The following is a 27,146-nucleotide window of genomic DNA, read 5'->3' as shown; positions in this document are numbered from 1 at the left end:
CTCTGAAAGACTCATCCCTGAGGAACCCTCAGCACACTGACTCTCTCCATCCACAGGACGAGATTTGAGCTCTTGGAGGTGTTTTTGCTGCAGGGAAGCACGGAATCCCTTCCCTTTCTCACCAGCTCCAGGGATGTCACCAAAGGAAGGGCACAGACATAACCTGTGTGAAACTACCAAAAAAAAAAAAAAATTTAGGAAAAAAAAAACACAAGGTGAATTTGATTTTAAAAATATTTATAAGACACATTTTTTTTATTTTCACAGAATATCACTTAATAAATATTTTACCAAGATGGTTGAGGATATACCACAGTGAAGGAGGAAGAACCTGGGACAACTAAGGGATGGAAACATTTTAAACTTTAATTTAAACCTCAGTTCATCAGATTTGTCTTCTGCATCAGATCTTGAAACTCAGCAGAGAAGGTGTCCTTACATGCACAGACCAAAGTTCTAATGTGGGCACATTAGAACATAGTCGGGGTCAGTATATGGAGGACCAGTGGCAGCGGCTCTTGATGACCTGCAGCAGAGGCTTCCTGAATGTGAGGAAGGTGATGGTGCAGGCCACCAGCAGGGTGAGGCAGCTGGGAAGGATAAGCACGAGGTACAGCAGGCCCATGTCCACCCGCTCCCACTTACAAACCTGAGGAACGCCTGCGGGCAGCTCCGTCAGGCGAATGACCTTGGAGGAGAGGTTGCAAGTGACCATGGCCAAGTCGGCAACAATGTGCAGGCGCTGCAGGGCCCCCCAGTCCTCCACCCCACAGCAGTCATATGGATTCTGACTGAGGTAGACGGTCCGCAGGCTTCCCGCGAGCTGCTCAGACACCGCCCTCTGAGGAAGGGCCGTGAGCAAGTTTCTGCGGAGATCCAGGGTCTGCAGGGCCAGGCTGCCCCCGAACCTTGGGAAACTGGTCAAGGCATTTCCTGACAGGTCCAAGCTCCTCAGATTCTCAAATGCAGAGAAGTCCAACTCTGTGAAGCTGGAAGTGAGGCCCACGTTCCTGAGAGACAGGACCTGTAATGTGGGGGCAACATCCCAGAGAGGGGCAATGCTTCCATTCAGAACCCCCCAGTTTCCAGACAGGTCTAAGTGGGTGAGAGCGGTGCCCTGAAACGAGCAGTCTTGTAGTGCCTCCAGCCCACAGTCCTCCAGGGACAGGCTCTGCAAAGATGCCACATTTCTGAAATCCACACAGCCAGGGGTGCCCCCACGGTCCAAGCTTGCAGGCAGGGGACAAAGTGAGATCTGATTATGGCTCATGTCAACTGTAGCGAGGTTCCTGGCATTGGCAAAAAGGCCAGCGGGGACACCCAGGAGCTGGTTGGAGCTCAGGTTGAAGGACTGGAGGCTCCTCAGGCAGCCAGGGAGCCCGGGAGCCAAGTGCAGCTCTGACAGCTGGTTCTGACTCAGGTCCAACTCCACAAGCGCCCCTGGCGGTTCATGCTCCCGGATGTGGAGCGTCACCAGGCAGTTCTGCTTGAGGTTCAAGTGGGAAAGGGAAGGCATTTTTTTAAGGAAGCCATCTGGCAGGTACTGGAACTGGTTCTGGCTCATATCCAGGAAGCGGAGACTGGAGAGGTCGCTGGACGCGAACTCCTCCCAGAGGTTGACGGTGGTGATGTTGGTCACGTTGCCATCCACCAGGAGGAACTGGGCCACCATCTCCTGTGGTGAGGAGGTGTTGTACAGGTCCCTGTAGAAGCCCATATTGTTGTCCCGCAGCAGCAGCGTGTGCAGCTTGCTGCACTGGGGCAGGAGGGGGAAGAACAGCAGCTGATTGTGAGAGAGGTCCAGGGTCTCCAGTTCAAAGGCGGCCTCTCCCCCAGACGCTAGGAACCACTCCAGGACGTTGTAGCTGACATTGAGGGACCGCAGCTGGGTGAGGCTGAAATCCACAAGGCATGGGAGGTTGTTATAGGCCAGGTTGAGGTGTCTCAGTTGTGTCAGGCCATCAAACGCACCACCCTCAATCTCAAAGATGTAGTTTCTCTGCAAGTCCAGCTCCCTGAGGTGGCCCAGGCCCTCAAAGACGGACTCATCGAGCCTCATGATGATGTTCCTCGCCAGGGACACGGACTCCAGTGAAGACAGGTTCTGGAGCATGAGAGCCGCCATGTCTTCCGTCAGGGAGTTCCCTGACAAGTCCAGCATGCGCAGACTGCGCAGGCCGTGGAGGGCGGCTGCCGTCTCCTTGTAGCTCTCGGAGAGGGCGTTGTCAGGCAGCGCCAGGCTGCGCAGGCGGGCCTGCTCCTGAAAGGCGACGTGGCCGATGCGCTCCAGGTAGCAGTCGTGCAGACTGAGGCTCTCCAGGAAAGGGTAACGCTGCAGCGAGTTGTTCCCCAGGGTCCTGAGAGGGTTGGCATCCAGGAGGAGCGTCCGGGAGGAGGGCGGGAGATCGCTGGGCACTGAAGCTAGGTTCCGCCCTCGACAGTCAGCCACTCCATCCAGCTAGGTCCAGAAACACACTGGTCAGCGGGGCAGGGGGCCTCTGAGGTCGGGGCGTACGTACAGAAATAGAGTTCACTCATCTGACTGCTTACTTAATGCTCCAGGTCTCACTCAGAACACAGTGTTTGAGAAGATTGGAGCTCCTGTCCTCAAGTGCGGAGTGCTGACATTTGCTCTTACAGTTTGGTTTTAACTGCAGAAAGGGACCAAGGATCAGGTCTCTACCCGAGTTTGAATCCCTCCTCTGCCCTTTGTTCCCTATGTGACCTTGAGCAAGTAATTTAGCCTAAATCTGGTATGTCTTTGGGAAAATGGAGATAAAGTTATTTAGCTCCCTTGGTAAAGAATCTAACTGCAATGCAGGAGACCAGGGTTTGATCCCTGGGTCGGGAAGATTCCCTGGAGATGGAGATGGCAACCCACTCCAGTATTCTTGTCTGGAAAATCCCATGGACAGAGGAGCCTGGTGGGCTACAGTCCATGGGGTCGCAAGAATAGGACATGACTTAGTGACTAAACCACAGTACCTACTTCAGAGGACTGTAGTGAGATTGGGCAAGAGGTTACACAGTGCCTGGCACTCAGTGGAGCTATTAATGCAGTGTCTATTGCATTGTTAATGCTATGATCTTAAGATCTGTGTGTTTAACAGGGACGCTGCTCAAGAACTAGCAGTGCTGTGGCACCCTGATTTCACCCAAAGAAATTTTGCCCAGGAGGCTCCTCTACACTCCTAGCTGATAAATATTACAGCTCAGGAGGACTTGAGAGCTCATCACCCTGAATCCCCTGAAGTAAAGGGGGTTCTGGAGAGGACAAGTGGAGAGCCAATGGCAGCGCTGATACTGGAGCCCAGTGCTCTCACTGCCAGATTCAGTGCTTTTCCTGAGCGCAGTGGCATTCCTTTCCACAGACTGGTCAGTAGGACAAGGGTTGTGATTGTCTACAATTGTGGACCCAATCCCAGGGGAGAAGAATCTGAGAGAGAGGAAAAAGCAGCACTTTGAAGAGATGACAGACTGAAGTCTGAATCTTGGCTGTGCTACTTACTGGCTTTGGACTCTGGGCAAGGAATTAACCTCTTGGAGCCCCAAGTTCTTTATCTGATTATTAAAATAAACCTTCTCATAATTAAAAATGGATACACTATATAAATGTACAAAATTATTCAGTAACCTCAGTCTCTCCTTCAAAGAAATGCCGTTATCCTTCTGTTACATCTCCTCTGGACTCCTTCCAAAGATATTATCTAACTTAAAAAAACCATTTTTTTTTTTTTGCGACATGGATGGACCTAGATATTATTATACTAAGTGAAATAAGTCAGAAAGAGAAAGACAAATATCACATGATATTGCTTATATGTGGAATCTTTAAAAAAGAAAAGGATACAAATGAACTTATATACAAAATAGAAATAGACCCACAGACATAGAAAACAAACTTACGGTTATCAAGGAAAGGTGTAGGGACAGATAAATTAAAAGTTTTGGATTAACATAAACACACTGCTGTATGCAAAATAACCAACAAGGACTTACTGTACTCAATATTTTGTAATAACCTACAAGAGAAAAGAATCTGAAAAAGAATATATATATATATATATATCTGAATCATTTTGCTATACACCTAAAACTAATACAACATTGTAAATCAGCTATACTTCAATTTAAAAAATAAATTTAAAAATAAATTTAAAAAAATTTTAATGAGACTGCATTCTAAAAACTATTCAGTAATTAACTTCCCCTGCCCCCATTAATAAAATGTGATAGACATATTGCCTTGGCAATAAAAATAAATTTGATCACGTTCTTTTTGGCAACTGTATGTTACTTCATTGCATGAACAGCACAGAAGTTGAGAGCCAGATCTCTAGGATCAGCCCACTGATTCTGCTTTTTATCAAACGTGTGACCTTAGTCTGGTACCTAACCAGTTAAGACCTTCATTACATCACCTGTAAAATGGAAATTATACTTGTAATTTTCTCATAGGTTTGTTTTGAGGATTCAGTGTGATTGTCAATGTAAAGCACTTAACACAGAACCTGCCATATAAATGCTTAATAAATGTTAGCTAGACCGATTATTCAGTTCAGTCGTTCAGTCGTGTCCAACTCTTTGCGACCCCATGAATCGCAGCACTTAGCACGCTCTAATTAATTAACCTCCGGTTGTTGAGCATTTATTTGTAATTTCCAAATGAACATTAGGATGAATTTGTCTAGTTCCTTCTATATCTCACAGCCCAAAAAGTTTCCGGAGTTTTGATTGGGACTGCATTATAATTACAGAGTAATCTGGGAGGAAACGGACATCTTTGCAAAATTGAATCTCCCCATGCAAAATCAAGATGTATTTCTTTATTTGAGTAAGTGTTGGTTTTTCCCCCTGTGGGGACTAAAGAATACAGTGATTAGGGGCTTTCCTCAAGCTCTGAGACCCTGTTTCACCAGAGTTGCTACAGTTGTGGGGGACCCGTCTCTGCAATTCCTGCAGCCCCACTGACGTGTTGCAAAAAGACCACATGGCCATCAGAGCCCAAGAAAGCTTTCTAGGTCAACTTCGCGATAATGTCACATAGCTATTGCAAAGAGGGGCTTTGGAGGGTGCCTGCACTTTCAAACCCTCAACCTTCAATTCAAAAGAGCATAGGAAATCCACTCTTTGATCTCACTGGTAACTGAGTCCCTACCAGGCTGCAGGGGGTCAGGGAGGGAGTCTCCTGCTTTATGCCCTCCTTCTATGCCTGGTAACTCCTGAATTTGCTATTGTGATGTTGACCTTTCATTGCCTCTGTAAGAGAATAAAGAAAGTCTGTATAGCAGAGACTAACAACAACAACAGCAGATAAAACACATAGCACTTAGCACATACGAGGCACAGTTCTGAGTGCTTTACATACACTAACTCATTTAGTCATCACTGAAGTCCAGTGTTATGGTATTACTGGTTGGTACTATTATTACCTACATGTCTTACAGATGAGGAAACTGAAGCACAGATTGGCTCAATGTCACCAGCTAGTAAGTGGTAGGGCTGGGGTTTAAACCTGTTCTGACTCATAACCCCTACCTTCTGCGTGCATGCGTGCCAAGTCGCTTCAGTCGTGTCTGACTCTTTGCAACCCTATGGACTATAGCCTGCCAGGTTTCTGTGTCTATGGGCTTCTCCAGGCAAGAATACTGGAGTGGGTTGCCATGTCCTCCTCCAGGCGATCTTCCAGACTCAGGGATCGAACCCACGTCTCTTACATCTCCTGCATTGGCAGGCAAGTTCTTTTAGCGCGAGAGCCACCTGGGAAGCCCAGGTTTAAACCTGGTCTGGCTCATAACCCCTACCCTCTACTGAAGTCTCTTTCAGCGTAGTGGTTAGAGGTTACTAAAAGTGGTTAAGAATCATGACCAGCTGGGTTTTTAAGATTCATCAGCTTGAAGAACACATTTTTGAATGTATTAACCCTGACGACTTCCCAGGTGGCGCTAGCGGTAAAAGAACTTGCCTGCTAATGCAGGAAACATAAGAGATGCAGGTTCCATCCCTGGGTTGGGAAGATTCCCTGGAGGAGGACATGACAACCCACTCCAGTATTCTAGCCTAGAGAATCCTACGGACAGAGGAGCCTGGAGAACCACGGTTCATAGTGTTGCAAAGAGTTGGACACAACTAAAGCAATTTAGCATGCAGGCACACATTAATCCTGGAATCCAATTTATCTTCCCAGTGCCTAGTACATAACGTGTGTGTGTGTGTGTGTGTTAGTTGCATAGTCGTGTCTGACTCTTTGCAACCCCATAGACCGCAGCCCACCAGGCCCCTGGCTCAAGGAATATTCATTAACTGTATGTTTCTCAAGCAGACTTTTGACACCACTGAGTTATAGGCAAAGGAGAAACTTTCTAGAGTGTGCTCAGTTGTTAGGATTCAAGTCTGCTTCCATATATAGGCTGAAAGCCCAGGAAAGGGTGAACCACAGAAGCTCAGGTATCTCTCGCCAGACTGTCTTAAGCCTGAGCGTGGTAGGGATGTTGCTGTGCAGGGCATCGTGGGCAGCATGCTCTTCAGTACAGCTGGTTAAGAATTCGCTACTGGCTCACACACAGGCTCTGAGGTAGGGCTTCTCCAAATTTAATATGCCCCACCCAGAGACTCTGATACCATTAGTGAAGCTCCATCATCCAGATTCCTAACAAGGTGTTTTTAAAGTTTCAGGTGGCTGCCCTTGGTGTGCCTCTGAGATCACCTGTCCTCAGTAGGTATGAGAAAGGTGGGGCAGGGCCTTTCCCAGGCATCATATTTACCTTTTATTAAAGAAAAACTTGCACATGGCATTCGGGTAAGAAGGTACAGAGTGATTCAGACTCATTCATCCCGTCCCCTCCTTGATTGACAATCCATCAGCTTTCGGACTGGACCCAACCTTGTCAGGACAGGAGCAACAGACAACTTGGAGTACCCAGGAAAACTCACCAACTCACAGCCCCCTTGCGAAGCTGCTGTGACCATTCCACTTCGGTGCCTCCATTCCACTGTCAGAAAGTGAAAACCCAGGCAGAGCCAGAGGGGCAGTAGCTCCATCTCAAGTGCAGCACTGTGGACAGAGGGCAAGGAAGGAGCTGGTAAGAGAAGGACATCCCAGAGGGCTGCTGTGCCCTCCTTGTAGAAGAAGCCAGTTCCCACTGTGTCCGCTCTCGGAGGCCCACAGCTATGGGGAGGTGGAAACCCACAGATTATTCAAATACCTCAAGTTAGCCAGCACATTTAACCTTTCACTGCAACTCTCAACAAGAACTCATTTTCATTTTGCCTCTACCATTTGGTGGGCAGGTGGCTGAACCTGAAACTCTCAAGAGTCCAGAAACAGAAGAGAGAAGCAAATGTTTTGAGGAACCAGGTCTCAGGTCACCTAGAGTTTGCCATGTCTTGTAGTTCTGTTGAAATGTTCCTCTCAAAGCTCAGATCTGCCTGATGCATCGCCTGAACTCAATAAATACTTGCTGAATAAATGAATGAAAGAATAGTGAACTGGGATTGAAATATTAACTGTATCCTGTGGTCTCATAGAGTTACTAATTGTTGTGTTGACATGAGGCTTTTAGAAAGAGTAGATCTCATTGATTAACTCATTTGAATACAGACCTTTGAAAACAGGATTTTGGTATTTTGCCTCCATAAGGGAAACGCCTGAGGGAAAAATGAAAAAAAGCAATCTTCAAATATAACAAGGACTATGATAAAGTGTGGTTACTGGCTCTCTTACCCAGCCAGTGAGCACACAACAGAAGTCATGAGGAGGCATAAAATTATACATATACCAATAGAATTTAGATATGCAGATGACACCACCCTTATGGCAGAAAGTGAAGAACTAAAGAGCCTCTTGATGAAAGTGAAAGAGGAGAGTGAAAAAGTTGGCTTAAAGCTCAACATTCAGAAAACTAAGATCATGGCATCCGGTCCCATCACTTCATGGCAAATAGATGGGGAAACAGTGGAAACATGGCTGATTTTGGGGCTCCAAAAATCACTGCAGATGGTGATTGCAGCCATGAAATTAAAAGACGCTTACTCCTTGGAAGGAAAGTTATGACCAACCTAGACAGCATATTAAAAAGCAAAGACATTACTTTGTCAACAAAGGTCAGTCTAGCCAAGGCTATGGTTTTTCCAGTGGTCATGTATGGATGTGAGAGTTGGACTATAAAGAAAGCTGAGCGCAGAAGAATTGATGCTTTTGAACTGTGGTGTTGGACAAGACTCTTGAGAGTTCCTTGGACTGCAAGGAGATCCAAGCAGTCCATCCTAAAGGAAATCAGTCCTGGGTGTTCATTGGAAGGACTGATGTTGAAGCTGAAACTCCAATATTTTGGCCACCTGACGTGAAGAGTTGACTCATTTGAAAAGACCCTGATGTTAGGAAAGATTGAAGGTAGGAGGAGAAGGGTACGACAGAGGATGAGATGGTTGGATGGCATCACTGACTCAATGGGCATGAGTTTGGGTAAACTCTGGGAGTTGGTGATGGACAGGGAGGCCTGGCATGCTTCGGTTCATGGGGTCACAAAGAGTCGGACACGACTGAGCGACTGAAATGAACTGAACTGAACTGAATAGAATTCAGAAACAAAGAGAAACTTTAATGGAAATGTAATGTACCCTCCACCATTGCATTTTTACAGGGCCAAAGATGAAAAGGCCAAAGACAGTAATAGGTTATTCAAGATCAACTTAGTTGCCAGGCTGGAAGTAGCCTGCAGACTCCCCTCCCTGAGTTCCAGGTAATTTCTTACCCAGGAGGTGCTGTTGAGTTGACTGTCCTCTTGTTGGGAGAATTTACAGCCGGGTGGCATCCCCTCCCAGCTCTGCATTCCTCAGAATCAGAGGTAATTCCCTGGCCCCCAGCATTTCACCTGCCCCATCCTTTCCTTGACATCTACCCAGGAAAGCCCACAGGATCTGTTCTTGAGTCTCCTGGACCAGCAGTTCCAGTGCTACCATGAATCTCCTCCCCTATTCCATGGGACCCACAGACCTTTCTGCCTGACACATCTAGCCATCTCGGGCCCCTTCCTCTTTCCCTTTCTTCGAATAAGTTTATACATCTCTACAGCTAATTTTAACATTCTGGTCAGATTTGAATACTCACCAGTGAAAACAGACGGACAGAAAAGCTAAGTGAAACCAGGTAAGTCAGCTTTAACCTTCGCTTCAGGTCGGGCCAGCTCCCCTTACCACAGAGGGAACCTCCAATTCAGAATTTATCCGTATTTGCCAAACACTGGGAATCCCCTTCCCAGGCTCACCTTCCGCTTCTGCACTTGTGCAGGAATTATTACCTTATGGCATATGCAGGGCACAGATGGCAAAAACAGAGCCATATGGGCTGCTCTCCTCAGTAAACTTCCAATCCTCACACACACAGGCACACAAGGTGGGATCACTGCCTACCTTGAGAGAAGGTTGCCAAACTTAGCAAATTACAAGATGCCATTTGAATATCAGACACACAACAAAAAACTGTTTTAAAAATTTGCCAGCTTTAATGTTTCTTTTCTTTCTTTCTTTTTTTTTTTTTTTTGGCTGTGCTGCATGGCTTGTGGGATCTTAGTTCCTTGACCCAGGGATCGAACCTAGGCCTTGACAGTGAAAAGTGCTAAATCCTAACCACTGGGCTGCCAGGGAATTCCCCAAACAACTTTTTAGCGTAAATATGTCCCGTGCAATATTTGGGACACACTTACACTAAAAAAAAAAATCACTGACACTCAAATTTCACTGTATCCTCTATTTTATTGAGGAGAGGGAGGTGGGAACCATGGACTTCCTTCCTTCATCCCTCACCCTCTCTGTCAGGCTTGGGATGGTACATGCTGCTGTGACCTTCTAGAACTGTCAACCCTGTATACTGATATCAAGTTCAGATGTATTCAGGGCAAGAGTACAGGAGTATAACTCTGCAGACTGGAATGCCAAATAGGCCTGATGTCAGTTATGCCCAGACTGTAACTTTAATTTCTGGATCAACAAGAAAACCTTTGCAAATTTAAAGCATATTTTCTCCTAAACTCAGCCAACCAGCCCAGAAAGCCTCTTGCTGTACCCTCTGGGCACTCTATCTTTCATGAGGCAGCACAGGAAGATTACAGGATTTGGAACCAGACAGACCAGGGTTTGAATTCTGGTTCCAGTATTTGTTATTCGTCCCTGAGCCATTCATATGAAGTCTCCGAAACTCAGCTAATCCTTCTATAACACAGAGATAATAATAACTACTCAGAATTTTTATGAGAATCAAATAGTATATATGAAAGTACTTCAACTATGAAAGTACTTAATAACATAATTATTATTTATGAGTTCTTAACACCTATGGGCTGGTTGAGTAGCTATAACTCCTATGTGTAATCTCCAAGGTAATTTAATAGCTACAGAAAAAGGGGAAAGAATGAATACTTTGGTTGGAAGAATGAATAAATCATTATATCAAATAAAATTGTAAAAGTTATGTGAGAAGGTTGGATTACAAATTCTGCGTTAATAAATTCCAGAACAAATGTATTTGAACAGAAACAAAAAAGGCTAATCCTAGTAACAGATGAGAGCTATTTGTCCTTGAAGCCATGGTTTACCCTCCCCAACTCAGCTCTGGTTCGCTGGGGGCTGACTTCTGAGGGCTCTGGATGTCAGCTGGTCTCCAGCTGGCCTGGTTACTGGGAGGTTAGTTAGAAGGTAGAAGGAAAAGAAAATCCATGGTATTTCTCTCCCGCCCTCTCTGCCTGGGACTAAGAAGTTCTTAAGCTTTTTCTGGTGACTTCCAGGCTCTGGTAACTTCCTTCCTCTATCCTCCCCCTACCTAGGAAGGTGGCAGCTTCCTGAGGTTGCTAATCTCTGGACTAACTGTCTGTTCTCTAGTTGGTGTCTCAGCCTCTTCCATCATGTGTACCCAATTTCCTGCATTAAATTTCCTCTATTTTTAAATAATCTGTGTGTTTCTGTTTTCTGGTTGGAGCCTGGCTAATACAGTGATGTAAGTGAGCATGAGCTTGGAACAATACTAAACAAAAAGGTATGCAATGACTCTGAAAAGCAATAAAAGGCTTTCAAAATAATAATCATTTATTGAGGAGAGGGAGATGAAAAACACTCTTCCTGGAGCATGTAGCTGCAGAAGCCTTCCTTAGAGCCATGGCACAGTGAATTGTGTGTGCTCAATTGTGTCCGACTCCTTGCAACCCCATGAGCTACAGTCAGACTCCTCTGTCTATGAGATTTCCCAGGCAAGAATACTGGAGCAGTTGCCATTTCCTACTGTTGGGGATTGTCCCTACTCAGGGATCAAAATTGCATTCCGGATTCTTTACCACTGAGCTACCTGGAAAGCCCAAGGCACAGTGAAGGATACAAGATTAACAATTGGAATGCCAAATCTTCATGGGAAAATCCCATGAACCTTCTTCTGTGTGCACAGGACTGCCTCCCTCCTCCCACACTTAAGTGAGGACCGCTTAACAGCATCTCCAAATGGATGAGAGTGTCTATGTGTAAGCATGCTTTTAAAAAAAATAACCCTCCCACTTTATTCCTATCTGTCTGATAACTTCTGAAAAATACATCCATTTTTAAATCAAATGTTACTCATCTTAGTACATTTTTGGTGGAGAAAAAAGAAGTGAACGAAGAACAATTATGATGGAGAGTACACATGACGTATGATGTTAATAATTTAAATGAAGTAACCTGGAACCTCCCTTCATTATATTAAAGGGGCTTGGATCAAGGGTGCCTATTTCATGGGCTTGAACCACAGTGGGAGCCATAGAGTAATACAAAAGAACTGCAAATCAACCCATGTTCCAAGTAGAGCCTGATAAGTACCGTGTTTCCTCCTGGTCTGGGTGACCATTGGGCAAGTATACAATATAAGACCTGAGATCCTGACATGAGAAGCAGATGGCATTAACAGAATCTACTTGCACCTCTTTTTGTTAAACCAGATAATGAAGTTGAAGAGTTTTTTCCAAGTGTGGAAGCAGAAAATGCTAAATCCATTTTTTTTTAAATATAGTAGTGGCTCAGTCAGTAAAGAATCTGCCTGCAGGGTGGGTTCAATCCCTGGGTTGGGAATACCCCCTGGAGAAGGGCATGGCAACCCATTCCAGTATTCTTGCCTGGAGAATCCCTATGGACAGAGGAGCCTGGTGGGCTGCAGTCCATGGGGTCACAGAGTTGGACATGACTGAGCAACTAAACACACATGAAGATTGCCAGGAGAAATAACAATAACCTCAGATATGCAGATGACACCACCTTTATGGCAGAAAGCGAAGAGGAACTAAAGAGACACTTGATGAAGGTGAAAGTGAAAAAGCTGGCTTAAACTCAACATTCAAAAAACAAAGATCATGGCATCCAGTTCCATCACTTCACGGCAAATAGATGGCAAGACAATGGAAACGGTGACAGACTTTATTTTCTTGGGCTCCAAAATCACTGTAGACAGTGACTGTAGCCATGAAATTAAAAGACGCTTGCTCCTTGGAAGAAAAGCTATGACCAACCTAGGCAGCATATTAAAAAGCAGAGACATTACTTTGTCAACAAAGCTCTGTCTAGACAAAGCTATGGTTTTTCCAGTAGTCATGTATGGATGTGAGAGTTGGACCATAAAGAAAGCTGAGTGCCAAAGAATTGATGCTTTTGAACTGTGGTGTTGGAGAAGACTCTTGAGAGCCCCTTGGACTGCAAGGAGATTAAACCAGTCAATCCTAAAAGAAATCAACCCTGAATAGTCATTAGAAGGACTGATGCTGAAGCTCCAATACTTTGGCCACCTGATACATTGGAAACATCTGATTCATTGGCAACGACTCTGATGCTGGGAAAGATTGAAGGCAGGAGAAGGGGATGACAGAGGATGAGATGGTTAGATGGCATGACTGACTCAATGGACATGAGTTTGACCAAGCTCCGGGAGATGGTGAAGGACAGGGAAGCCCGGTGTGCTGCAGTCCATGGGGTCACAAAGAGTCAGACATGACTGAGCGACTGAACAACAACAAATAAGTCCTATATTCATTTATTCAGCTAATGATTTCTATAATCTCTCTATTATCTTTTATCTTGTCATAGTTATCATGGATATTACTGAAGTCAGAGACTGTGAATTTCTTATTAGTGGAAAGTTTTGAAGGAACAAGATGCCATTGACCTAGATGTGGGCAGGAGACAAGATTCTATACTGTCTGTAACACGTCTGACTTGGAAATATTAAGATTATAAATCCCATGTCGTGTGTGAGGCCCTCTTAGTGTTGTATTTACATTTTTTCTCTATCTTCTATCTACTCTGTTTGTGTCCTCACAAAATGTCCTTCCTGGTTCCTCTTTAAGAAGTCCTTGAAATATCAGGACCTCAAATGCTTAGTGGCATCCCTTATATAACCATTCATCTTGATACTATGTTTTCTAATCAGATATCAAAAAAACCTGTGATTCAACCCCACATTCATCCCTTGTCTATAAAGAATATTTCTTTTTTTAGACAGAAAGACAATTGGCTTTCTGTCTGGTTTTTCTCTTTCCAGATCTGGTCATCATAAATAAGTGGTGAAAATAAATTTATTTCATAAAACAACATGCACCAAGACTATATTCTGAAACAGGAGGACACTAACAGTGAGGAGGAAGAATGTGTATCGGCTGCAAAAACTCCTGTTTTAGAAATTATGCTTGTTTGTTTTTTCTGTTTCTACAAAACAATAGGGAGAAGCTTCTTCATTGAGCCAAGTGAGGTGAAAGGAGACTGACTGGATGGCCCCGCGGGTTGGGTGGAACGAGGGGAAGGGATGGGAACATTTACTCCTTTTGGAAGGAGCATCCTGATCCTGCCAGGAGTGGCTGTGCAGTGCTTCCTTATCCATCGTCATGACTACATCAGTACTGGGTTCAGGACTGCTTGGATGGAAGAAGACTGTTACATACAGGCCAAGGAGTGGCTCCTGTCCAGGAGACCTGGGTAACACTTTCTTTTGTAAAGGACAGGGAAGAAATGATAAGTGAAGCCTTTTGATTGGTCTCTGCTTCTTGAAGTCCTGAAATTTCCATCTCTATCATCAAAAGAAGCAAAATACAGGATGGCAGCAGTGTCCCTGTTTTTGGCAGGTCCTCTGACAAACACTGGAGAAGGAAATGGCAACCCACTCCAGTATTCATGCTGGAAATCCCATGGACAAAGGAACCTGGTGGGCTATAGCCCATAGGGTTGCAAAGAGTCAGACATAACTTAGCGACTAAACAGCTGACAAACACAAATGTACACTATTTTTTTCTTCAAACGGACGTAGGTTTTCCTGTATTAATAAAATACAAGGTCTTTTAAGGGTTATTGATTCCAACTAGCTTTCTGTTGCTATGTAATGTCTTAATCAGCAGATAGTAAAACACAGCCATCAGGTAAGGGCTGATCTATAGGTATTTTTGTGCATACAAAGGGCTCCTCATACTCAAAGTTTGGGAATACTGAGGAATAACTCTGGGCTTCCCTGGTGGCTCAAACAGCAAAGAATCCGCCTGCCAATGCAGAAGACACAGGTTCAGTCCCTGGGCTGGAAAGATCCCCTGGAGAAGGGAATGGCTACCCACTCTAATATTCTCGCCTGGAGAATCCCATGGACAGAGGACCCTGGTGGGCTACAGTCCATGGGGTCACAAAGAATCAGACAGGACTGAGCAACTAACACACACACACACACAGGGAGTAATTCTGACCCGAGCTTTGGGTTTGCTTTGTTGGTGTTTTCTGCTTCATTTTCACAAAGGATGCTGGATTTCTAGTATTCAGAGGCACCCTGAACATCACCTCCTCACTCCCTCACCTTCCCACCCTCTCCAGCTGCTGCTACTACTATTAGCAGCTGCCACCAGAGCTGGGACTGCAACCTCTTTGCTAAGGGCACTATTAGCAAGTGCTAGGAGTGTTATCAATACATTAGCACGTAATTGAGAATTTTCTCTGCAAAATAATCAGATAAGCTAAAAAAGGCTTTAAAGAAAGAGGTTTGTAGGTGAAAGTGGAGAACTCTCAGAGGTACTTGGTGTTAGAAGCAAGTATTTATAGACTGGTTGGGGGTGGGGGATGAGGAGCAGAATCTCTAGAAGCAGAGTTGGCACAAGTGTGGGGTGTAAACGTATGACAGTGACATCCCAGAACACAAAAGTCACAGGCACTAGGGAGAGGACTCCATAGGAAGGGAGTTCGCCTTTGTTTAAAAATAAAAGAGCAAATCCCACTTGGGATCCTGGGAGAAAGGGAAGGGCAGCTGGTCACAGACCACAGAGAATAGATAATGAAGAACAGAAACCCCAGTCTGTGACCACTTCAAATAATTCCTACTACCAAAAAGTATTTGAATGCCTCAGGCAAGCAGCTCTAGTCTCTGAGTTTCAGCAAAAAAAAAAAAAAAAAAAAAACTCAACTGTCTCCACATGGTCATATTTAGCATCTTGCCTATGAGACCACCTGCATCCTGAGTCTCCAGGTGTCCTGCCTTCGGAAACAAAGTCCCACCTCAGTACCTTGCCAAAAATTGTTTGCCCTGAGCCCAGTCAAAATGAAACAGTTAGAAAGATACAGACTGTAAGATGTCTCACAAGACAACTGGCTTCGACTCTTTAAACAAAGTCAGTTTTAAAAAACAAAGAAAGACAGGGGAGGGAAGAAGTCTGATTACAAGTGACTAAGAAACATAATACAGTCAAATCTAATGCATGTAACTTGAGTGGATTTCGGATTTTAAAAAAATCTCTAAAAGAACATTTTGAGACAATTGGGGAAATTTACGTGTGTACTAAATGATGTCTTTTTAGATAGTATTATGTACAGATGATATTACCAGACTGTTGCTATCTTTCTTAGGTACGATAAGGATCCTGTGGTTATGTACAAAAATGTCTTATTCTTAGGAAATGCGTGCTGTAATATTTGGGGGTGAAATTTCACAATTTCTACAATTTATATAACCTTCCTTCAAACGGCTCAACAGAGAGAATTAAAGCAAATTACTACCAACTAGCAAATTTAGCATTATACTTTCAACTTTCCTGTAAATTTCATATGTTTCAAACTTTTTTTTTTTTTAAGAGGAAAATGAAATAAAGGTGGGAGTTCCTAAAGGGAGTGTGATAACGGTAATCTTTTGTCCCCAAACTTCCAGGAATGTACCTTTTTTCAAAAGTTCTTCTCAGAAAGGTACTCAGGAAACATTTAAGCTTAAAATGCATTACACATAAACCTTTAAAATATCCTGAAAATTCTAACACTTTGACATTTGAATCAGAGCTTCCAGACAGCACCTCTCTCTCATACCTGAAAGGGGTAGAGGTTTTAGATCACGTGGTCTGACTGTGGTTCAAGAGACGTGATTGATGTACCACTGTAACTTCCACTGTCCAGGTACATAGCTCTGTCCACCACAACCACAGTCCCTCTGGAGGGGCAGTCCTCAGAAGAAGCTTGTGAGCTCATCACTATCTGTACCTCCACCAAGCTGATAGGAAGTACCTGACCCACGGAGGTCAATCCTTACATGCGGCCGGCACCCATGAGTGATCTCAGTGCAGAGACAAGGGAGAGAATTAGGTAATTGGCAGTGAAATTGGAGCCAAGAGGCACAGAGAGAGAAGGTGGAATTGAATCTTGAGGGATTTGCCATGAGGAAGCAGTTAGAAGCTAGATGACAAGGCACAGAAAAAACAGAACAGGACAGAACAGAATGAGACAGTCAATGGGGAGCAGAGAGCAGAGAAGACGCTGGGAAGAATGGCAAGAGGATGAACTGCACAGGCTGGGAGAGAGGGTGGCGAGAAGGGCTCAAGGCTGCTCTCTGGCTCCTGGTGTTTCTTGGAAATTGCTGGGTTCATTTCTGAGATCCATGGTGTTCCATGGTAGTACTTCACCACCATCACCACCTGCATAGGCTGGCCCACATATTGCATCATGGCAATGAAAAGAACCTAACTAAAACAGGACTTGTGCTCTTTGGTAAGCTTAAACAAAACAATGTAATATTTTAAAAAAGCACAGTCAAGTGACTGAAATCTGAATGCAGGAATGTATTTTTCAAAGTGCATCCTACAGGCAAGAATCACAAGGGATGATAAAACTAAACGTGAAATTTTGTTGGGAAACAAGATGTTAATATAGTCTTAAAGTATCTTCTTATTTCATTACTTGTTAATGCAAAAGTAACAAGTAATAGTTTATACTATTAGCTTTATAGCTTATATATAGTTTATATATATAGTTTATAGCTTTATAGTGGAAAACTGGCAAATGCCTCCTTAACCAAATGATCGAAATACTTTACAGGCTTTACTGGGGTACTTGGTAAAATTTGAATACAGACAACATTTGAAATAATAGAATTATATCAATGTTAATTTACTGGGCTTCCCCTGTGGCTCAGCAGTAAAGAATCCACCCGCCAATATAGGAGACATGGGTTCGATCTCTGGGTCAGGAAGATCCCCTGGAGAAAGGAAATGGCAACCCACAGTACTTTTGCCTAGGAAATCCCATGGACAGAGGACTCTGGCAGTGCACCTGGGGTTGCACAAGAGTTGGACGCAACTAAGCGACTACACAACAATGTCAATTAACCAAATTTTGATCATTGTCCTCTGGTTATGTAAGTCTATCCTTGTTCTTAGAAAATATATAACGAATTATTTAGAAGTAAAGAGCATGATGTCTGCAACATTACTAATGTTCCAATTTCTCCTCATTCTCACCAACACTGGTCATTTTCTGTCATTTTTATTATAGACATCCTAGCATGTGAAGTGTATCACATTGTTGCCTTGATTTGCATTTCCCTGATGACGAATAATGTTGAGCATTTGTCATGTGTTTACTGACCATTTCTGTCTTCTTTGGAGAAATATCCAAAATGTGGACCTTTACATCCAAAGATTTTTAAATTTTGATCTTGGAATTACATGTAAAAGAAAATGCAGAATAGTTATAAAAGTAAAGGCCCAGTTGTATCTTTGATCAAATTAATTCATTCCCATATTTTGCAAAGAATATTGACTTATTAAAAAAGACCATGCAAATTGAGGATTGGAGCAAAAGAGCCTTTAGAATTGAGATGTGTTATTCAGACCTCATGATTTGTTTCTCTGGCTTCCTCTCTTAATAATGAATTTGTTAACAGAAAATAAACTTACGGTTAACATTAGGGGACAGATGGAACAGGTTCAAAGCCTGGCTCTCATCTTGGGTACATCACTCAATTTCTTGGCCTCAATATTCTTCCAGTAAAATGGGAATGGCTGTGCTGCAAGGCTATTACTGTATTAAGACAACTTTTATAAACAGTTAAAAAAATACTTTTTGTCATCCTTAAGTATCCTCGTTCCCAGGAAGCTGTCCACCTGCCTAGGCTTAAACACAATGAGGGGCAGCTCCCTGTTTTGTGAGCAGCTGGTTGTACTACTGGAGCCCCTTTGCACTTGCTTCTGGGACCTGGATCCCACTCTGAGCCTGGACAAATAAGTGAGGAGTTGCATCATTTGAATTTAGTCACTGACCACACTTTTGAGGAGAACTGTAACTTTCTGAAGGGACTACCCACCAGTGTGCAGGAGGTGAGAACACTCAGACCAGAAAGATGAAATGATATGGACAAGGTGCCACAGGGAACACACAGCAGTAGCTTCCAAGCGCTGGTTTAAAATTCAGATCTCTTTCTCCTACTCGGAGCCTAGCACATCTGGTCAGCCAGCCTCCACAGAGGATCCTGTGAGAAGAATCTTCATCTGGGAAGGGCTCCCTCCACCTGGAGGGAGCCTGGAGGCCACAGAGGCTGTTCTTCCTTTGGGCTCTTCCTATGGCAATTCCAGGCAGCCAGGGTGTGGAGAGTGCTACTCTGTGGACTTCCATCTCCTCGGGGCTACAAATGAGTCAACCAGCTTCCCCGTGTGGTCAGGGTCAGCCTTTGGAACCAAGAGAAGTCAGTGTGCTCCATTCCGTCCCATAGCCACAGGCTGCATCTGGCCACAGGCTTAAAAATTGCAAATCTGCTCCTATTGGGGTGGTAGTACCTTGCTGTCACACGGCTGGTGGTATCACCTTTGTGCAGAGAGACCCACACTCTCTCTCTGATAGGCATCTAACCAATAATGTATTTGTTTCAAACTTGTCACTTCCGTTCAGTATCACAGGTTTGTTCTCTCTGATCACCTCACTCTTGTGGTGGCTCTGGTTGACAATAATAGCTGCCTTGCTGACCTCACAGGGTTTTGTCAAGACTGAATGAGAGAATGTGTGTGTGTGACAAGGCTTTGTCAATAAGGAAATGTTGTGGACTTCACTAACAAGATAGTGTCAGGTTAAAGGGAAGGCAGAGTTCCTCTACAAACAGGGAGCTGGTGTTAAATAACACAGAGGGGCTGCAACACCGTCTCCCTTCTCTGTGAGCTGCAGGGTATGGGCCTTGGGACATTCAGGGGAGACATCACCCAGAGTCTGTGAGAGATTATGCACGGAAGGGGTTACAGGTGATAACTGAGGCTTACTGCTCAGAGTGGAAATATATCACTCCCACTCAACCACTGACCTTAGTTCCCTTGAGAAAGAGCACACCTCAGGAATGAAATGATATGGATTCCTGATAACTGACCAGCTCAGAGGGATAGTATTCAAGCTCCCAGAGCGCCTTCCAGGCTATTAGCTGTAATAACTAATGCTTATGGAGTGCTCACCTTAGAATAAGTGCTCTACATAAAATAATCTTCAGAAAATCCTAGCAAGTAAATGTTCTCTTCCTCACTTTAGACTTGGTAAATTGAGGCTCTCTTGGGTTTGGGACAGCTACAGAATGTCAGAGCTGCAATTCAAATTTAGTCTGTGAGTCCAGCAAAACTCAGTGTCAATCCCCAAAGCCCCAGCCACCTTGGAATATCCTTGACTAACTTACACACTGTTTCTCTGTGGGAAAGGCCCTTTTTCAGGCCTTCTCCAACTGCTGAACTCCTATTCATTCTTCAGGGACCGACATAGGTGTCACCTCCTCATTATATCCTAACAGTTCAGATGCATAATGATCCAATAATTCAAATAATATGATATTATATTATAGATAGTTATAACTCCTATGGAAGTTTTAAATTACTTGGTTTTTCTATTTATGAAAAAGAATGTGGGCAGTTATTAAATATTAATAGTAATTTCTCCAAATTTTTATTATGAAAAATTTTAACATAGGGCAAAGTTGAAAAAACTTTAACAGGGATCACTGGTATACCCACCACCTATATTCTAATACTAACATTTTATTATACTTGCTTTTCCCCTGGAGGAGGAAATGACAACCCACTCCAGTATTTCTGCCTGGAAAATCCCATGGACAGAGGAGCCTGACAGAGTCAGACACAACTGAGCAGCTGAGCACACATGCTTGTTTTTAATTATACATCCATCCATCTACCCATCCTTCTATCCATCCTGCAAGCCATCTTGTTTTTTGATTCATTTCAAAATAGATTGCAGTCATCAGCACACCTCCCCCTAAATACTTCAGAATGCAAAACAAGTGATTTAACCTTTAAAAAACGTTCCTACTTTTTCAATCTTCTGGGTCAATTTAATTACTTTAATCTCAATTTAATTGAGATTGCAAAGTCAGCTGTTTTATTTGGAAAAAAAGTTTCTGTCTTGTAAGAGAAAAAAAAGATTTGATAATCACAGCCTCAGTGTTCTCAGCCAGAATTAGGAGGAAAGCAGCTCATCCTAAACAGTGAATGACTGATATCCTCTTTAATGCACTGCTGTTTAATAGATATTCATATAAGTTTTCATTATATTATATAATGAAATGTTCATGGTGTAGTTTCAGGACAGTATGGGAGATAGTTTTACCCTTTTCAAAATCCCCCAAATTATACTAGCAAGGTGGGCCTCCTGCTCTAAGGCTATTTCTTTTTCTCTCTTAACACTTACTTGAATTCCCAGAGGAATGAAAGTAATGTGATTTTTTTAACCCTTTCATCAAGAAAATAATGATTTTAGGGAATTTTTGGATAAAGCAAAACAATTGGATTATGACTTGTTGCATGTGTACGTGCTCAACCACGTACAACTCTTTGTGACCCATAGACTGCAGCCTGCCAGGCTCCTTTGTCCATGGGATTTTCCAGGCAAGAGTACTGGAGTGGGTAGTCATTTCCTACTCCAGGATAACTTAATGCTACTCGTTAATAATAATAGCACTTGAGGTTGCAAAGGCTTCTTATAGATATTTGATGTCATTTAATACTTGAAACAGGGGACGACAGAGGATGAGATGGCTGGATGGCATCACTGACTCGATGGAAGTGAGTTTGAGTGAACTCTGGGAGTTGGTGATGGACAGGGAGGCCTGGCGTGCTGCAGTCCATGGGGTTACAAAGAGTCGGACACAACTGAGCTACTGAACTGAACTGAACTGAATACTTGAAACAGTTCTACACGGTAGGAATTATCATCTCCATTTTTATTGTGGTAAAATATACACACAATTCACCATTTTAACCTTCTTGAGTGTACATTCAGTAGAATTAAATGCATTTACACTGCTGTGCAATCTCACCATTATCCCTCTCCAGAGGTTTTTTATTATCCCAAAGCAAAATTCTGTCCCATCAAACAATAGCTCCCCCTTCTTCCCTCTCCTCAGCCCATGATTACCACTATTCTTTCTCTATACATTTGCCTATTCCAGGTACCTTATATAAGTGGAATCATATATTATTAATGTTTGTCCTTTTCTGCCTGAATTATTTCATTTAGGATAATAGTTTCAAGGTCCCTTCATGTTATAGCCTGCATCAGAAAGTCATTCCTTTTTGTGACTGAATAATACACAGATCGCGTTTTGTTCCCACCATTAATCCATCAGTGGACGTTTGGGTTGTTTCTACCTTTTGGCAATTGTGAATAATGCTGCTGTGAACATTAGTGCACAAGTATCTATAGTACAGTCATTGTTTATTATTCCCATTTTACAACAATACATCTAAGGTTCAAAAGGGCTTCCCTGGTGGCTCAGCTGGTGAAGAATCCGCCTGCAATGCAGGAGACCTGGGTTTGATCCCTGGGTTGGGAAGATCCTCTGGAGAAGGGAACAGCTACCCAGTCCAGTATTCTGGCCTGGAGAATTCCATAGACTGTATAGTCCATGGGGGTCGCAAAGAATCAGACACAACTGAGTGACTTTCACTCTCAAGATTCAAAAAGGCCAAAGTGAATTGCTTAAGTCTCGTAGCTTGTAGACAGTGAAGCCAAAACTAGAGGTGAGTACTTCCCTAGCAGCCCAGTGGTTAAGACTCTGAGCTCCCAATGTAGGGGACACAGGTTCCATCCCTGGTAGGGCAACTGAGATCCCACAAGCTGCTCGGCACAGCCAAAAAACAAAACCAAATCAGAGCTGAGTTCCGGCCCAGATAGGAGGTGCTGAATGTGCACCTGTTTGGGAAGAATATATATTGGGGGAACGTTCAGCTGGGTTGTACAGCTAAGTATTTATTGGTAAACAGATATCCCATGAGCCCCCACCCCAGATTCCTGGCTGCCCTCTTGGAACTCCTAGCCCCCTTTCCCCCATTATCCAGCAACAAAGGAGGTAACATCTGACCTGGGGTTGGGGAAATCCCAGGATCCTGCCTCTAAGGACAATGTCCATTCCAATTGGTTAGTGCCTATACCTATGGTGTTTGATATTCTGAATAGTACTCTTGAGTGTTCACGTAGTCAAGGTCTTCTCTGTGGATGAGGTACCTTGTCAATGCCATGGTGTGTACCTATGACAAAGATGAGAGCCTCTGGAAGTTCTGCAAAAAGAGCTATAGAAAACCTAGAAAAAACTGAGGATTTATAAGGAATAAGAAGACACTAATATTAGCAAAAGTTTGGTCAGTTTAGGGACCCAAGGATGGAGAAGGAAATGGCAACCCATTCCAGTATTCTTGTCCCAGGGACAGAGGAGCTTGGTGGGCTGCCGTGTATGGGATCACACAGAGTTGAACACAACTGAAGCGACTTAGCAACAGCAGCAGGGACCCAAGGAAGGGCACAAGAACCTAGAAAAAGAGAAAGGTCATAGAGAGAGCCCCATGAGGAAGACTCAGGGTGTCAGGCTGAGCAGTGATGGGGAGACCATCAACATGTCAGAAGGTGAAGAAGGTGGCCCGGGGCCAGGAATGGAAAGACTCACTTTCCCTGAACCTGCAGGCTGAGGGAGGGAGCTCAGCCTTGGCATTTGGTGGGACCACTGAGGGGAGACACTGGAAAGGCAGAAGAGACCTGAGGGATCGTGGCCGGGCCAAACAAAGAGTGAAACAGGGACAACCAAGAGCAGCCAGTGTCCAGCCTGGCTAAAAGAGAACAACATGAGGTTGTGGGAGAGTGTAATGTGCACCCAAGGTGATCCCCTGCAGGGCACTGTGGGTGCTGGGCTGCCTCAGACACTTAAGTGCTGCTTGAGAGAGCCAGGTGGAAAAACAGAGCCCCAAGGGTTACCTTGTGAAGAAAAATCCCCTCCCTATTCTTTTCTTTCTTGGAAGGGACAACAGAAAGTTCTGGGGTATAGAGCACAGCATCTGACCACAGTGACCTTGTGGGTTAAGGCGGGAGGTGGGGAGTCCCTGGGTCTTCAGAGGGCTTTGTGGCCATGTTTAGCCATCACTGGTACCAATCCTGGTCTTCATGCCCACCTTGCTGGTGAGATGCACTCTAAGGTTCCACTTCCTCTTTTACGCCCTTTGCTCAGTCTAAAATCACTCACACATTAAAATGAGAAGACATGTGTGGTTTGGTCTCAGCTCCTGACTCCATTCACTCTGGAAACCAGTTGGTTTTGTCTACCCACATTCATTTCTCGTTCTGGTAACGGCTCCTCAATTCCCCTTTGAGGAAATCACCTCTTGTTTTCTTTCTTGCTTTTATTTTTAAAAATGTTTTATTTGTGGTAAAATACACTAACATAAAATTTACCACCTGAGCCATTTTTAAGTGCATAAATTTTTAGTGTTAAGTACATTTACATTGTTGTGCAACCAACCCCCTTCCTTTCTTAAAAATCTGTGTTCTTTTGGGTCTGGCCTCAACTCAAGGCTCCAAAGTGAGGACTATGAACAAAGCTGGGCCCATCAGAGCTGCCTAATTCCTTGACCACAGTGATTGGTTTATAAAAGGTACAACACAGATGCCAACCCCAAGAGAATCAATCCAAAGATTTCTGCTAGTACTACTAGAAAAGAGGCGTTCTCTTCCTACTTCAGATGCCAAACTGATAGGAATTAAGCTTAAAGCTTCAGGCAGCCATCTTTGCCAACAACTTTAGGATCTGCCTAATAATGAAGCCCACACAGAGGAAAGCAAAGCTGAGGAATGAAGATAGATGGATTCCTGGCAATGTTTGAGCACCCAGATCCAGCCATGCCTGAAGCTATTCCCCATAGACTTTTTTTCATTATTGGAAACAATAAATCCTCTCTCTCTTTTTTTTTTTTTTTTTTGCTGAAACCAAGCTCAGTTGGATTTTTGTCAATTGCAACTAAACAACCCCTAAACTCAAGCTGACATTTGCTCATGAGGCTTGATAAAATCATGTCCTTTTCCCCTCTTCTCACCTCTCTGAGCTTTCCGAGATCATCACCTAACCTAGCCTAGAATCTCCCACATAGTAAACATATGACATTTATTATATTTATTTGATGACGAGGTTGAGGAGAAGAAGAATGCGGGAGGGCGAATGAGTGTAACAAGGAAAAATATTTGTCACTAATGTGCAGATCCATCAGTGAGCATCCCTGAGCATATAAGCCTCTTCCAAGAAAGATAATGTTTTTTAACCTTGGGTGCAAGCCCACCCTGCCCTAATGTATGTGGTTACAGTGTGGATCTGAACACGATGTGAGGTACGCCTAGTGTTGCATCCAAGAGTCTAGCTCACACTTGGTGATGTGGATGCACATTACAGCCAGAACACAGATTACAATCAGTACTGGCATCACTTTTTTGAAAGAATCACAAAGACTAGAGACAGACAGGTCAACATATTCCTAACACAGGCCCAAAGACAATTACCAGGAGCCTTCTGCTTTTGGATGATGGGTTTAAGGACTCTATGGGATCAGGTTCACATGGGTTTTCATGAAGTTCCCATGAGGGCACCCGTTAGATAAAATCACCTTCTTTGTGAAAGAGGTCTTGGGTTTTGTTGAATCTAAACACAAGAGTTGAGGTCCCCCACCCCATGATTCTATAATCCCCTCTAGGAACTCTCAGAGATACATGTACAAACCTACGTGGTATGTGAGGAAAATAAATAAGCCTCAGGGCTATATAACCCAGTAAACCATCAACAACCACAGAAAGAGTCAGTACAGCCAGTAGGTGAAGGGGGCACAGGAGGCCCCAGTTCAAGGCCAACTCTATGAACTGGATGATTCTCCCATCCAGATTGCTAATAGGTTGTACCCATCATGGAAGAAACCTCCACTGGAGTCCCTTTACCCCCAACAACCCCCTTGGGAATTGCACCACTCTATGGGGTCGTACAGAGTCGGACACGACTGAAGTGATGCAGCAGCAGCAGCAGCAGCAGCAAACCAGCCCTATCCAGGGGTTCCCTCCCTGGGACCCTGCCTCAGCCTTCTGCAATCCCAGCCACCCTTGGTCACGTGGTCACCTCCCCTCAGGGGTGCAGCGAACTGGCAGCTGATTCTCAGGGCAGCCTGAAGCCCACTTGGTGGCTCCGAACTTCTGTCAGTTCCTAAGGGCTGGGGGATATATGCTGACCCTTTCAGAATCCAGGCCACCTGGAGATGGCCTGAGGGCTACAAAAGAGCACTGGACACCAGGGTCAGAGAGGCCTGGAGTCAAGTCTCTGGGCTGTGGGAATCTCCCATGGACACACACTCTCGGTGGGGAAAGGGTTTTGCCTGTCTTCACAGCTCTATCCCCACCCAACACCTTGAACTCGAACTGGGTGGCACGTGGAAGATATCCTTAAGTATGTCGTTATTCATCAGTCTCCCGGTCTTCATCTATGAAATCGTGGTTCTCAGTCCACAATGTGGGGCAGGAAAGGCAGGCTCAGTGTTCACAGCCGAGGCTCATTACATCCAGTCACCCAGCCCCAGGAGGGAGCATTATTGTTCCCATTTAGCAGATGAAGACACTGAGGCTCAGGAGTTCTCCCCATAGAGCCAGGAATCAAACCCGGGTCTGACTCCGAAGCCCTCGCTGTTTCCACTACACCATGCCACCCCTAAGTCTCCCAGAGAAGGTATTTCCACCTCCACCCAGAGCCGCAGCACCCAAACAGAACTGGTGGAGCTTGGATGCAGCAAGCCACAACTTCCCTGTCAGCCCCCCACTGCGGGCCACTGACGCTTGACCTCCTACTTTCCAACCTGGTCCGAGCCTCCCGCCTCCGGAGGGGCCGCGGCCGCCCTCCCGGTGGGGAGCCCTCCCGGTGGGGAGCCCGCCCCGCAGGAAATACTCACGGCTCCCGCAGGCCCAGGCGGCTCCGCGGGGCGCATCCTCTCCCGGGACTCCGGCCTCCTCCTCGACAGCAGCCGAAAGGGGCTGAGCTGCCTCCTCTCTCTGGGGCATCAGATTATTTTAGCACTTGCGGAAGGAACTGACGGAAACTGAAGTCACATGGAGAACAAGCCGCTCAGCAACTCAGCACTCGCAGAGAGCAGGCATCTTAGAGGGAACTGCAGCCGCAGGGGAGGCGGGGGTGGGAGGTGGTGGGGGGGAGGGTGGCGAGGAGGATGGGAGAACGCGAGGGCGGGCAGGAGGGCGGGAGGCAGTGGCTCTCGGACTACCTGCTGGATGAGTCGAGAAGGTAAGGTATTTGTATGGTCTCCCAATCGTGTTAACCGAGGCTACTCGGGCTTTCTTACCTTAGAGATTTTGAGAAGGTGGGCCCCTGCCTACAAGCTCTGCTGACCCAGAAACTCTTCTTCAAGGTTAGGTCAAGCTAGGTCAAGCTAGGGCAGATTTTGAGAATGGGTAGGATACACGTTTCCCAAGTGGGAGAGAATCATCCACCCAGGTCGTCTTTACTTGACTCCAGCATATAAAAAAAAAAAAAGAAAGAAAGAAAGAAAGAAAATGAAATGGAAATTGCTTTG

At 44.7% G+C, this 27,146-nt stretch overlaps 1 protein-coding gene across 1 annotated transcript; it reads right to left on the bottom strand.

Moving 5' to 3' along the window:
• Positions 1-220: 220 nt before the first annotated feature.
• Positions 221-26,689, bottom strand: NRROS (negative regulator of reactive oxygen species). Its single transcript, XM_061411830.1, has 3 exons — positions 26,511-26,689; positions 6,934-7,054; positions 221-2,458 (listed from the first exon to the last, which is right to left on the bottom strand). The coding sequence occupies exons 2-3, from the start codon at positions 7,039-7,041 to the stop codon at positions 488-490; spliced, it is 2,079 nt and encodes a 692-aa protein (XP_061267814.1). The 5' UTR covers positions 7,042-7,054; positions 26,511-26,689; the 3' UTR covers positions 221-487.
• Positions 26,690-27,146: the final 457 nt, after the last annotated feature.

The sequence above is a fragment of the Bos javanicus genome, chromosome 1, assembly GCF_032452875.1.
Source record: "Bos javanicus breed banteng chromosome 1, ARS-OSU_banteng_1.0, whole genome shotgun sequence".
In the NCBI taxonomy this organism is placed as follows: domain Eukaryota; kingdom Metazoa; phylum Chordata; class Mammalia; order Artiodactyla; family Bovidae; genus Bos; species Bos javanicus.
This window is presented reverse-complemented; position numbering and strand designations above follow the sequence as displayed.

Coding starts and splice junctions, on each gene's coding strand:
- NRROS (XM_061411830.1), bottom strand. CDS start 7,041: ATGGAGCTACTGCCCCTCTGGCTCTGCCTGGGTTTTCACTTTCTGACA. Junction 2,459..6,933: donor CGCAAGGGGGCTGTGAGTTG/GTGAGTTTTCCT, acceptor TTCTGGACCTAG/CTGGATGGAGTGGCTGACTG.